Source organism: Podarcis gaigeae, assembly GCF_964106915.1.
Source record: "Podarcis gaigeae genome assembly, chromosome: 3".
NCBI classification, from domain to species: domain Eukaryota; kingdom Metazoa; phylum Chordata; class Lepidosauria; order Squamata; family Lacertidae; genus Podarcis; species Podarcis gaigeae.
In genome coordinates this window covers 33,378,743-33,392,576 of record NC_139680.1, presented here as the reverse complement: position 1 = coordinate 33,392,576, position 13,834 = coordinate 33,378,743, and the positions used below count along the sequence as shown (strand labels likewise).

General features: G+C 42.2%; 1 protein-coding gene across 1 annotated transcript in view; it reads right to left on the bottom strand.

Annotated features, from left to right (window-relative positions):
• PRIM2 (DNA primase subunit 2) overlaps window positions 1-13,834 on the bottom strand; it is a gene marked incomplete at its 5' end in the record, with an annotated part of 70,832 nt that overhangs the window by 53,156 nt on the left and 3,842 nt on the right. Inside the window, 6 exon segments of the mRNA XM_083730304.1 lie at window positions 553-690; window positions 1,556-1,651; window positions 7,311-7,431; window positions 9,420-9,499; window positions 11,679-11,782; window positions 12,069-12,237. Coding sequence (XP_083586430.1) covers window positions 553-690; window positions 1,556-1,651; window positions 7,311-7,431; window positions 9,420-9,499; window positions 11,679-11,782; window positions 12,069-12,237 — 708 coding nt within the window.

The following is a 13,834-nucleotide window of genomic DNA, read 5'->3' as shown; positions in this document are numbered from 1 at the left end:
AACCGTGCTTCGCAAGACGAAAAACACGCAAGAAGAAAAAACTTGCGGAACGAATTAATTTCGTCTTGCGAGGCACCACTGTATTGTTATTTATTAAATTTGTATACCGCCCTATACCTGCGAGTCTCAGGGTGGTTCACAGGATAAAATTACAATATAAAAAATATAATTTCTGCCCCTGTTCCTCTACCTGTTCCTAATATTATTCTGAAGTTTGCTGAAATGGAGCGAGCGGAAAACTGCTTGTCAATAAAACTGCTGTATAAAACCACTGTGTATTACTAATGCCATCTCAAGCAGAAAGGCTCCAATTTTACAATGTACAGTAAGGTGAAGTCTTACATAATGAGAATAAGAAGCTTTTTTAAAAAAGAAAAAAAGAAAAAAAGAAAAAGCCGAAGCAGTTGAAGTACTTCTCAAATCCTGAAAGACAAATCCCCATGCCCTATCCCAATCACCTTTCGCAGGCTGAATGGAATGTTACCATTTATAAAAATGAAAACCGAAAAGGGAGTGTAAAACACAGAGCAAATTAGGAAAAAAAATACTTACTGCCAGGGCTTTTGACAGTTTGGTTCTGTAATTGTTCAGAACAATGGTAACAAAATCTTGCTGAGGTACGTAGGCATAGCCGCCATGCAGGTAAACTTTTCTCACACGGACTAAATCCACAGCATCACAGAAAGGAACCTGAAAGACAGAAATGGCAGATGTATTCTCTGAAAGGGACAGGCTAGGCCATTTTTGATAAACACCTCTATTTTTTTTTTCTGAGCACACTCACTGTTCCTGAGAAGCCTAAGGTGGAACAACAGTGCTTCCAAGTCTAAATTTGGGAAGATTTCTTTAGCAATCATTTCACAGAAATTACTTTCCTTCTGGGTATAATGGGTGGAATTCAACTTAGTTCTAAGGAGCTGCTTGCCTTCTTCCCCCCGATCCACATGTTGTTCTGGAAGTTCTCTCAAGCCTCTAGAGTGGATCTGAGGGAGGTACGAGGGGCACAGGAGGAAAAGACTCATTGCATTAGGAGGAACCCTTGTGCCAGCTTCTACTAAGAGAACAGCGTAGTCGAATGCAGCCCAGTATTTGTTTTACCCAACTTCCACCCAGGGAAATACATCATCTGCTTAACTGCATAGATATTTGCAGTGTAGGATTACTATATACATTGGCAAATCATTTCCTTTAAGGCAAGTCATATACATAAGAACTGTAGGCAGAAGCAATTAGAAAATGAAGTAGTAACACTATTCGCCCAAATGGGTTGGGAAATTGAGGTTATGAGAATGAAAATATAGTGGTACCTTGGGTTACAGACGCTTCAGGTTACAGACTCCGCTAACCCAGAAATAGTACTTGGGGTTGAAAACTTTGCTTCAGGATGAGAACAGAAATCGCGCGGCGGCAGTGGGAGGCACCATTAGCTAAAGTGGTACCTCAGGTTAAGAACAGTTTCAGGTTAAGAACGAATTAAGTTCTTAACCCGAGGTACCACTGTACAGATTTTTTGATTTATACAAAATGCTGCCACCACCTCAGCCTGCTCACTTACCTTATAAAAGACAAACTCTTCTATTTTAACGCCACCCAAACCAGGAGTTGAGTTTCGCAGCTTCTCTCCAATGTTCACCTTTTCGGATTTTGGAATCTAAAACAAAAGTCATTGACTTTGAAAATCACTGAAAACATAATGTTACAATGTTAAAATAAATGAGGCATCTAAGCTAAGCCTTGCAAAAATGTGGAACTCAGGTGTACTATTAAAGGAAAAGGAATACAAAAGAATGACAAAGGAAGACTCATCCGAATGAGGTAGTAACTATTTGAATTAGGTAAATGAAGTATGAAGTGTTAAGAAACAAAAATGGAACTAGCATTAAGAAGTTGTGTTCTATTTCCCTCCCCCCTTCAACATCCTTCATCCTCAAAACTAAGCCTTTGAGTAGTAAAAGCAGAAACGGAGTCTACCTTCCCATGGTTCCCATGGTTTTACAATAAGGAGCCTTATGCACCATTAAGCAAGCTGGAATGGAATAGAGCCACATAAGGAAGGCCTTTAGAAGTTCTTCCATAGTTGCTTCCCAAGGCTCCTGGATATTCCACAATTAGCAGTCCTGCCATCACTCCAAAATAACTTCAACCAACCCAACATCATGAGAAGATATGTTTAAGATCTTCAGACGATACTCTGTTGACTGTGCTGCAGCCTAAGGAACTCTACATTGTGATAGCACAGAGGTGAACATTCTGTACAATGGCATCTTTTTTTCGTGGAATAATTCCCCTCACCCCCACCGCCAATACCTGCAGGTGAGGTTTCCATCATTTATTAAAACTCAGCTTTTCACTCAAGCATTGCCTGACCATCAATACCAGTTTTAAACTGCCTTCTATAGCATCTTGATAGTTGGATAAGTTATTTTGAAATGAAGCTCTTTCCAAGGAAAAAAAGAAACTATAGTATGGACGCCAACTTTCTTTTTAAATGTACCAACAGATTTCAAGAACCTGGTGTCTAAAATCCTAATAATAATTCTTGTAATTAAACTCATAATTTTGTTTTCTAATCACATTTCCATTTTTGTAGGGCTGCAAGCTTAAATCAACTAATTGGGGCAGACTACTACTAAACCATTAATCTAGGATTAGACGTTTCTCACCATCATTCAATGGGGATGTTAATTATAGTACTTCAGGGCCTCTCTTTATTGCCCATGACATTTCTAGGGCTGCTTGGACAACTGTCACTATTACTCTTTATCATTCGTCTTCCTTCTAATTAACATTTATTTTCCCCATGCTTTAAAATTCACTGGGGGTTGGTGAATGCTTATAGAGAGGAGCCCCGAGAGGAACGGCAGGCTAGCAGCCACCACTGTTGGTGAGCAGAGTTCAAATGGAAGGTTGCTAGGCAGCTCACAAATGAAGCTGCGTATTGGGCTGCAGCGGGTGGCAAACAAGGGGAAGGTGATTGTCACTCCTTTCAACCCCTGCCTGTTTGCTTGCTTTTTTAAGAGAAACAAGCCAAAAGCGAATGAAGACATGGCTGCAGGATGCTGGGCAGGTTGCAACTGCCACTGCTGATGAATTAAAAAGTGAAGTCCAATGGCCCTTAATGAATCTTATGGCCCTTGGTTAGTCAGCAGAGAGTAATAAAGATAAGATGAAGCATTGCAAAACCTAGACCACTAAGATTGCTTCCAGAAGGTTGGTAGCTTAAGCCCATGCAGGGATAGATGCTGGTAGGATTTTTGCATTGCAGGGAGCAGGACCAGTTTTTGGGTCCCTTCCAACTTACAATTTTGTGATTCTGTGTGATTCTTTTTTACCTGGACTCCATCTTCAAGATATGCTGTAAGCCGTGCAGAGTGGCTGGGGAAACCCAGCCAGATGGGCAGGGTATTAATAATAACTATTATTATTATTATTATTATTATTATTATTAAGATCAAACACTTTTCTTCTTTGGATTTCTAGCCTATGTTTTCATGTCAGACATTTACATTACTTATTTGTACTTACGTGCTTTCCAAAACCAATAGAGAAGATTCCCAAGGGAATCAATAGAACCAAATTCTGTTTCTGGGCCGGGAACTGGTTCACCACAAGAGGGTTAAGGCAACTCCTTTTCTATGCCTCTGGCTGGGCTTGCCCAACCTGTCTGCACCACCTGGCCAAAAAAATATGGGTAGGGCATCTTGCTGAAAATAAGGTTTTCTAGCTCAAGTTCCCACTGAATTGCTGGAAGTGAATACTAACACCTGCCTTTTTTAGAAATGTATTGTGTAGACACTAATCTCCAAAACAAAAGCAAAAAAAAAAAAAAAAACCAACCTCCATCATAAACACCAAGTGGTTTTGATCCAACTACTGGAATTCAAATAGGTTAGAAGCCATGCTTCAGCTAGGCAAATCAAAGCACAGGAGATACCAGGCACTTTAAGCTTTTAATTAACTGCTGTCAAAGCACAGTTACCCTTTTGTTGCTTTCACAGAAAGTCAAGAACATTCCATTCACAGAGATGCTGAATTATCAGTGTGCACTTATATCCCTCTACTGCTCAATTAGAAAGGTTTGGAAGTGAAATAAAATGAAAGATGCCTGCTCTTTTCAGAACTATTCAGTGATAAAAACAGGAAATTGAAGCACTGCCATTTGCACTACTTAACAAACCTCTCCAAAGACTTTTTGTTGAAAATCACAACAAAATCAAAGAGCAGCTACCTGGGGAAAAACTGAACTTTACTGACTTCTGCTACCCACCCTTATTTTTTGGCACAGCCGGCCAGTAACTGCATTGTAGAGCATTAGCTCCTCCATCTGACTATTCCAGGACACCATTTTTCCTCCCTCGATAGCGCACTGCAATGTACTCTCAACAAACAAAAAAATTGTGTGTGTGTGTGCACACGCGCGTATAATACAGGTGTATTTAAATACAAATTCAGGAGTCACTAAAACTCAAGCAGTAGACTGCCTTATGGAAGGCATCCAGTCAATAATATCTCAGAAACAATATTAGTACCAACAGAACTATAAACTTCAATTGTACTGTACCTTGCCATTTTCACTGGCTACAATCACAACTGCAAAAGTTTTAAAAATAAAAAGGAGTATCCATGTTTAATAACAACAACAACAAAAATAATATTTTTTAAGTCTAGTTAATGGTCTAGGGTCAGTCATTCCACAAGCAGCCAACAGCCTTCCTGGTGAGCTGAAACACTCTGAAGCACTTCTAGGAACTGAAAGTGGATTGGGGAAAAGGTTGAAAAAGGAGCAAAATAACCCTTTGACACCTTGTGCATTTAGGCTTGGTGGCAACCCATGCAGGCAGTGGGAAAGGCTTCCTTCCCCTTTTCTAACCTTTCTTGAACAAGTCTCTAAAAAGTTTAAAAGAAAGGTTAGAAAATGGGAAGGATCCCTTCCCCATTGTCTGGTAAAAACAGAGGGGGAATTAGTCTCTCTTCTGAAGAAGAAGAAGAAGAGTTTGGATTTTCTATCCCGCTTTATCACTACCCTAAGGAGTCTCAAAGCGGCTAACATTCTCCTTTCCCTTGCTCCCCCACAACAAACACTCTGTGAGGTGAGTGGGGCTGAGAGACTTCAGAGAAGTGTGACTAGCCCAAGGTCACCCAGCAGCTGCAGGTGGAGGAGCGGGGAATCGAACCCAGTTCACCAGATTAGGAGTCCACCACTCTTAACCACTACACCACACTGGCTCTCTGTTGAGTGAAAGAGAAAGGGGCCCATTTTCCCTCCATTTCTTACTTAAGTCCGGGTAGGCCCTTAGAGAGCACCTTGTCTGGGTTGCTCTGAATACAGCGATACTGCAAATACTGTTCCAGCTTCCCAGGATGAGTGCTGCAACTCAAAAAGATAGACCGCAACACGGTTTCTACTACCCCAGAGGGCTTTTTTTAAAAAAAATGTATTCTGCCATTTGTCAAAGGATTTGAACTGAAGGCTCTCACATATTGTTTATTGGGTTGGTTGCTGTTGGGAGGGTTAACCTTTCCTTAAGAAACACAAGTATAACCAAAGAGAAACCTTTGTACAGATCTTGTTAACCTTCACCATTCTCTTGTACAATTCTGTAGCAACTTTGTCAGCCAAACTGACCTTCTCAAACTTCATTTTAACCCATCCCCTTCACACAACCTTTCTCAAGTGCTTTTAGGGGTGAGGGGATTATTTCTACTTGGGGAGGAATTTGACGGTTTGCTTTGTTGACCATTCCATCAGTCTCCCTGCATGCTGCTCTGGGGGCTCTGCTGACACACACCCTGAACCAATTGGGCTTACAGGAAGAGGAGCCCCACTGAACAAGCGGAAGTCCTTGTTCAGGCTTCCACTGATAGGACTCATGAGTTGAATCTCACCCTTAGTATGCAAGGATCAGGTGTTAGCGTACACTGGGCTAATTCACACATCACACTAAGCCAAACCGTAGCCTAGTGCTAATACATGACCACACAGGCTGCAGCCACTTTGCTCCTCCCCAGTCCTTTTTTGCTATCGTGCCACACTGAGCTAAGCCAAGGTTTGGCTTAGTGTGACATCCCAACTGGGGCTTGTGGATAAGCTCTCTCCTCACTGAGTACAAGCTGTGCAATATGGCTGGACCCAACTGCCATCAACTATTTTTTTAAAAAATAATAATTTTTTTATTGGTTTTCTTTTTAAAACACAAAATATAGTAACTTTTCACATACATATCAAATACATTTGCTCCACCAAGCTCATGACTTCCCTCCATCCCTTCAACTGGTTTTCCAATTTCTAGTAAATTGTATGCGTATTTTAACTGCCAGTTTCTGTCCTTCTGTTTATATCAAGTCCTTTTCTGTCCATGGTCAGATACCATTTTTACATTACGTTACAAGATTTATTTCAGTCTTCACATTTTTACATTGACCTTTCAAATACTCAATAAATTTACTCCATTCTCTTTGGAATTTCTGGTCGCCCTGGTTGCGGATCTTAACAGTCAATTTGGCTAACTCTGCATAGTCCATCATCTTCATCTGCCACTCCAAACTGCCATCAACTCTTGGCCACTGGTCATGATGGCTGGAGATGCTGGAAGCTGGAGTCCAGTCAACTCCATAAGGCCAGAGGTCCCCCCCCCCACCATCCCGTCTCTAAACTATCTCCAAGACACCCATTACTCCTGTAAAATGATGGCTGCCTGTCAATGTGGTACACACACTAATCAGCAAAATTAATTAATTAGGTGCATCATCTCTATCATTCCCTTCACAGGTTAAGATTATGAATTAGGTATATCATCTCTATCATTCCCTTCATAGGTGTCGCCTATTAGTGCAGATTTTTCAGTGAGAGCATTACATCTTAAGAAAAATACATCTAGCAAATTCAAAAACCCCAGATAAAGCTGTTGTCAGTGTGCATTGCTTGCCCGTAGAAATGAGTCAATCTGTTTGGGATGCATCTTCACAGAGGGAACATCAATTTGTAAAACTCAGAGCCAGAATATGGATTCGGACAGCTGTATAGCATTTGGTCTGCGTACTACATAGTCACATCTTTCCTGCTGTCGTACCAGGAAGAACCATACTCAAGATCCTCAGAAAAGCATTAGAAGATTATGAGGTATGGCTGCAGACCAAGTGGCTTTCTACTAACAAGCACAGCAGCCCAAACATGAATTATGGTCAAAAAGGAATGGCGGGGGGGGGGGGGGACGCAGGAGAGAGATTACAAATTTTGTTCAGTTTTCCATTCAGATATTAAGCATTGCAATACTACCACATACACTGTAATTCAAAGTTGTAAAACTTACAACATCATATGACAAGCTGACATTTTCAAGGAACTTTTTAGTCAATTCTCCACTTAGCTGAGTGAATCTGTAGCGGAAAAGATCCATTTCTTGCTGGATAAACCACCGCCTAAGCTCCTCCCTGCGATGGAACATGAAACACATGCTGAAATATGCTTAGTTATTTTTAAAAACACATAACCACAGATCTCTACATAGTTTTCCTTTGAAAGTCAAATGAACAAAAATGTAACCTGAAATCTTCCTACAACATTCCAGTTTCTACTTCTGGATCAGCATTTCCTATATAATTTATTTTTAACGAAATAGTTTTCATTGCTCTTTATTATGCTATTTGCTTCTCTTACATTCTTCTACCTGGACAAAAGGAGTCTCTTCCACTCCATAATGAGTGGCTCCTACAACATTTGAGAACATCCAGGTGCATGTTCATTTAGAATGGTGGCAGAGTGTGTGTGTTTATTAAAAAGTCTTGTGGCAGTGGTTGGCCAGGTCAGGCACTGGCTGAGGGATCCATGGATGTTCATGAGAGTTCCTCACTAGCCTGACCCAGCTGCATTACTGCTCACCGACTTCCACAATGGACCCCTGGGTTAACCATTGCTACACTGGTTGGGTGCTGGTGCAGCTTTTAAAAAGCATATTCATATATACTGAATATATATAGAGAGAAAGAACGCGCACACAATTTGGGTAAATTAATACAGCAGCAACCACCAAGGTTATATGGTTTGTTCCTATTCAAAAGTGGCACCAGTGTCCGTCCACCACTAAAATTCTGTTCTAGGAAGGAAGGAAGTACTGCTGTTATTCCTGCATCAATGGTGGCAGCAGAAAAAATACTGCATAGCTGTGTCTGGGTTGGGAAGGGGGGGTGTTTAAGCAGCGTGTGTGAAAAGAGGGCAATGTGTTCTGACAGAGCCAAGAGATAAGAGATAATAGAGATAAAAAGACATCAGCAATGCTTCTCTTCTCAGCTCTCCTGTTGTTCAGACGCCCTTGGCTCATGCCAACTTTGATATGTTGAGAACTGTACCGTTTAGAAAACTGGAAAATAGTGAGGGGCGGGGGAGAGAAAAACCCTGGAAAATATTTGTGAATAAAAGCAGTGACAATGCAAGCTTTTGCCTCTTGGTGGCACTATTGGACTACTAAAATCCAGCTTTATTTTTCATTACCATCATGCCACCAGATTCACTGAAAAATAATGTCCAAAGTTACCCCACCAAGTTGACACAGGATGAGACAGTATATGTGGCTTTTAAAATAAAGATCATTTTAATGCTTTTAAATAAAGACTTCAAACTTTTGCAGAAAAGTCCAAGGCTAATGCAGCTAACATCAATTGAAATATAATAAACTTGCATCTTAAAAGACCTAGATGGTTACTGATTAAACTGGAAATGGTTACCAGTTTCCTAGAAAGAGTCTCTTTAAGAAGTCTGAATGCCTCCCTCTTTATAATAGTTTTCAGTATTTAATTGTAACACCATATTAATGGGTAAATTTATTTTATTGATAAGTTGTGTTGCTGCTTTTTTCCTTAAAAGACACACACACAACACTATACAAATATATGTCCTTTTTAACACACTGCAATTTACACTTACCTCTCCCCACAAGCAATGCCGAGAAACAGGCTCAATTCAGACAGCTCAACAAGTCATGGCTTTCGCTAACAATACTGTAATTTAGAACCCAACTCATGGTGTGAACTTCCAAATGAACAGGAAAACCATGGTTTGGATTTGCTTATCTGCTTGGTTTTCCAGTCTTTTAAAGTTCAGGTTCCTAAGCTTACTCCCTTCTCCATGGTGCACCTGCCTCCAGAGATGAAGTGATAGCTTTAATTATAGTTTGTTAATTTGGACAACATGCCAAACCATTGTGAAGCATTTGTAACAATAATTGGATGGGATGTTTCAACTCGGCCATTATGATTTTCATTCTGAAATTGGCAGTGTTTCCCAAATAAGATTAATTCTAAAAGATCTTGGAATGTGGATCAACAAATGGTTAAAAATACACTTTCTCAAATCTTAAAATCCACAACATGATGTTTCTGCTTATTACATGCAATTAAACAGCAACTGGACAAACAATACCTACGATTGGCAGTAGGCAAGGCGCAATATGAAATGAGAAATGTGATCTTTTCTTCTTGCATCATAATCCTCTTCAGCCAAAGCCTAAATTACAAAAAAGCATGTTAAGAACAATCATATAATATACTGTAACAACCACAAAAAATACTTTCTTATAAGTAACTTATAAAATAAAAAGACTTGCAGCACAATCTTATGCATACAGTGGTGCCTCGCAAGACAAAATTAATTCGTTCTGGAAGTTTTTTCTTCTTGCGAGTTTTTCGTCTTGCGAAGCACGGTTTCCCATAGGAATGCATTGAAAATCAATTAATGCGTTCCTATGGAGACCGCTTGCCAGGCTGGCGGTGCGGAGAAGGGCTTTTCTCCCCACCGCAAGCCTTCAGGACAGGTACGGGAACAGAGGAGAAGGCGTGCAGCGCTTCTCCTCTGTTCCCGGTGCTTGCGGTGGGAGGAGGGTTTTTCCTCCCCACCACCAACATTCAGAACAGCGTTCTGAATGTTGGTGGTGGGAAGAAAAACCCTCCTCCCACCGCAAGTCTTCAGGACAGCCATCCGAAGCCTGGCGGGGGGAGAAGGTCTCTCCGCCCCACCGCCAGCCTTCGGAGGAGCCTTCCGAAGCCTGGCGGGGGGAAAAGGTCTCTCCGCCCCACCGCCAGCCTTCGGAGGAGCCTTCCAAAGCCTGGCCGGAGGAGAAGGTCTCTCCGCCCCACCGCCAGCCTTCGGAGGAGCCTTCCGAAGCCTGGCGGGGGGAGAAGGTCTCTCCGCCCCACCGCCAGCCTTCGGAGGAGCCTTCCGAAGACTGCCGGTGGGGCGGAGAGACCTCCTCCCGCCGCCAGCCTTCGGAGCAGCCTTCCGAAGACTGCCGGTGGGGCGGAGAGACCTCCTCCCGCCGCCAGCCTTCGGAGCAGCCTTCGGACAGGTACGGGAACAGAGGGGAAGGCGCGCAGCGCTTCTCCTCTGTTCCCGGGGCTTGCGGTGGGAAGAGGGTTTTTCCTCCCCACCGCCAACATTCAGAACAGCATTCTGAATGTTGGCAGTGGGAAGGAAAACCCTCCTCCCACCGCAAGTCTTCAGGACAGCCATCCGAAGACAGTGGGGAAGATGCGCTGCGCTTCCCCGCTGTCCCGGAGATTTCCCTATGGGCTTTCGTCTTGCGAAGGAAGCCCATAGGGAAATTTGTTTTGTGAAGCGCCTGCAAAACGGAAAACCCTTTCGTCTAGTGGGTTTTCCGTCTTGCGAGGCGTTCGTCTTGCGGGGCACCACTGTATCTACTTAGAACTAAGTCCACTGAGTTTACATCCAGGCATATAAGGATTGCTGCCGCAATTCTATAGGTCAGTAGTGGGCACATTGCAGGCTTCCGGAATCTATGCTGGGGTTTTTTACTACCAACCAAGATCTATCAACTTGATCAGGGACAAAATCATGGCCAGATGCAAAATTACAGGAAAGGATACAATGAATTCTTCATTATGGGACATAGCTTTGGAATGCTTTGCCCAGAAAGATTTTTTCCGTCGCCTTTCTGGTAGTACTTTGTCACTTGAATTTCAGTAGGCATTTCATCTGTTTGATACTATCTGGCTTTTTCAACATTTGATTTTCTTTTTTCCAACTGACAGTTTTTATCTGCCACTCTACCCATTTCATTTTATTTAGTATGTTCTTTCTATGTTATCACTTTTTATATGCAAGTTATTAGACACCTTTGGCAGTCTTTTATACAGGAAAGCCTATACTGAACATCAAGAGCATCTCCACCCCCATCGTTCAGCCTGGACACTGAGGTCCAGCGCCGAGGGCCTTCTGGTGGTTCCCTCACTGCAAGAAGTGAGGTTACAGGGAACCAGGCTGAGGGCCTTCTCGGTAGTGGTGCCTGCCCTGTGGAATGCCCTCCCATCAGATGTCAAGGAAATAAGCAACTATCTGACTTTTAGAAGACATCTGAAGGCAACCCTGTATCAGGAAATTTTTTATGTGTAATGTTTTACAATTTTTTATGTGTTGTAAGCTATCCAGAGTGGCTAGGGAAACCAAATTTGATGGGCAGGACATAAATAATAAAATAATAGTAATTAATATTATCATCATCATCACCACCACCATCATACATGTCATGGGCAAGGGGCCCCTGAAAGACCTAGTGCAACCATTTTAATCTACCAACACTACTATATCTCTAAAATTATTCATTCCAGTGGCGACAACTACACAGAAATATGAAGTTTATACTCAGTGTTAATTATTCAGTTTTACTTACCTTGTACGGAAATTTAAGAGCCCGAATTTCGGATGCCAGCTTTCTATTATAATCATCTGAACCTTTCACATAACTGACACCCAGGTTCTCTACTACTTTGAGTACTGCAAAGAACAAGACAACAGATTTGAAATGTAGCACATCTAAGATGTGTCTGAAAATACATATCTGAAAAATGGTTGGGGGAAAATAATTTGTCAACTTATTATAGCAATCTTACATAAACGTATAACTCATAGCTATATATAAAGCTATAACTCTTTAATGTCTTAACTCTATGATCCTGAAAATGTTGAGGGTGAGTAAGCGTCACATAAAAAAATTTCACAGAAACACATAATCAATCATTCTGAAAATTCAAGGATTGTTCTAGTCTACATGTTTACTCACATTTGAGTCTGTCAACAGCAAAACTTTCAAATTCTATTAGAGATATATTTTCAGTGGGAGGCTGCAGGTAGAACTGAAGGCTAAGAGGGTATTGATCCTGTCTATTAGCCACCACCTTCAACAACTTCCGTCTGCTGCCTCCAGAAAACTGCATTTTCTCCCTGTAAACCTGTAAGAGGACAAACAGAATCACAACAGTTTAGAATATAACTAAACAGTAATAAAAGCTGGTCCAAATGTTAACTACACTTCAGAACACAGATTCCAATGGTACACTAAAAAAAAACTTTCTTTTATTTATTTTAGGTCTATAGACAAAGTCAGAAGAATTTCAAGATTCAATTTTTAAAGATGTATTAGCTGCATCACGTGCACAGATTGCAGGTTGTGGTGGGAGAGGTGGAAGCAAGATAACATATACAGTGGTACCTCGGGTTAAGTACTTAATTCGTTCTGGAGGTCCGTTCTTAACCTGAAACTGTTCTTAACCTGAAGCACCACTTTAGCTAATGGGGCCTCCCACTGTTGGGGCCCGGGGACATTGGGCGAAAAAAAAATCGAAGAGGGGGAGCGAAAGAGATAAATAATCCTCTCACACACATACATACCAGAAACCCGATCCTCCAAAGCCACCTGCCACTCACCTCGCAGCCCCTTCAGATCAACACCCAGCAGAACCCAATTTCCCGCGCGAAAAGAAACGTTCGCCACGCCCCCCACCGTGACGTCGCCGCCTCGCTTCTTTCCTTCTTCCGCTCGTTCTGATACCGCCCCTCTGAGCTCGGCTCCTTCCGCCGGCTTCCCGTGGTTGCCATGGAGGCGACGACGCCCCGCCTTTTTTTTAAAACTCCTTCATTTCCGGGGCCGGAAGTAGGAGGAGCACATCTCCGTCCCGAGGAGAGAAGGCCGCTCTTCCCTGTCTTTCAACCCCTTATTCGGCCAAAGCCGTAAAGATAAAGCGAACGCGAGAGTCCAAGCGCAGCTACCGAAGTCCGGTTTCCTAGCGCGACAACTCCGGCGTGGCATGGTCACTTCCGGCACAATTCGGCCCGCGTTCCGTTGTCCATTTTTTCTCGTCTCCCTCTCCTGCCTGCCCTTTCCCCGACCCGAAAAAAATGCAAGCTTGTGCTCCGATTTCTTGTCTTTTTGCGTGCAGAGAGAGACGGGGGGAGGGGGGAAATGTTAATTATTAGCCCAGAGCATCACCTTTGACATCTCCGTAAAAGGCTTGAGTCCTCCGAAGTCACTTAAAAGAGGCTGCAGACATTGCTCTTTTCCAGCATCCAAATTTTATGCGTCTTTAGCTGTTTCTATTTTAGTTGTAAGCCGCCTCGAGTCCAGTTAGGGGGGAAAGGCGGGATATAAATAAATACAATAAAATATGACAATATATGTTGTATTCATGTAACATTTTTATAGGTAACTGAATTTTTGTAACATTTTGTTTAAACTGTCAAACAAAATATTGCTTAACTTGAAAGTTGTTGCTTTGGTTTTTTGTAGGCAGCTTAGCAATATTTTTAATACCTTAGGCAGTACAGAAATTAGATAAGCAAGCAAGCGAGCGAGAAGCCAGACGTATGAGTGGTATGGCTTCTGCAACATCCACAGCTTGCACTGGGGAAGAAAAAATCCTCTTTCCAGCATTTGGATTGGATCTGTCTGGATTGGATCCATTATATTCATGGATAGCAGCAGGGCAGATTCAAGATCCAGTGGAGGGACCCCTCCACCTCATTTTTTTTTTTAAAAAGCCCATGTCTGTA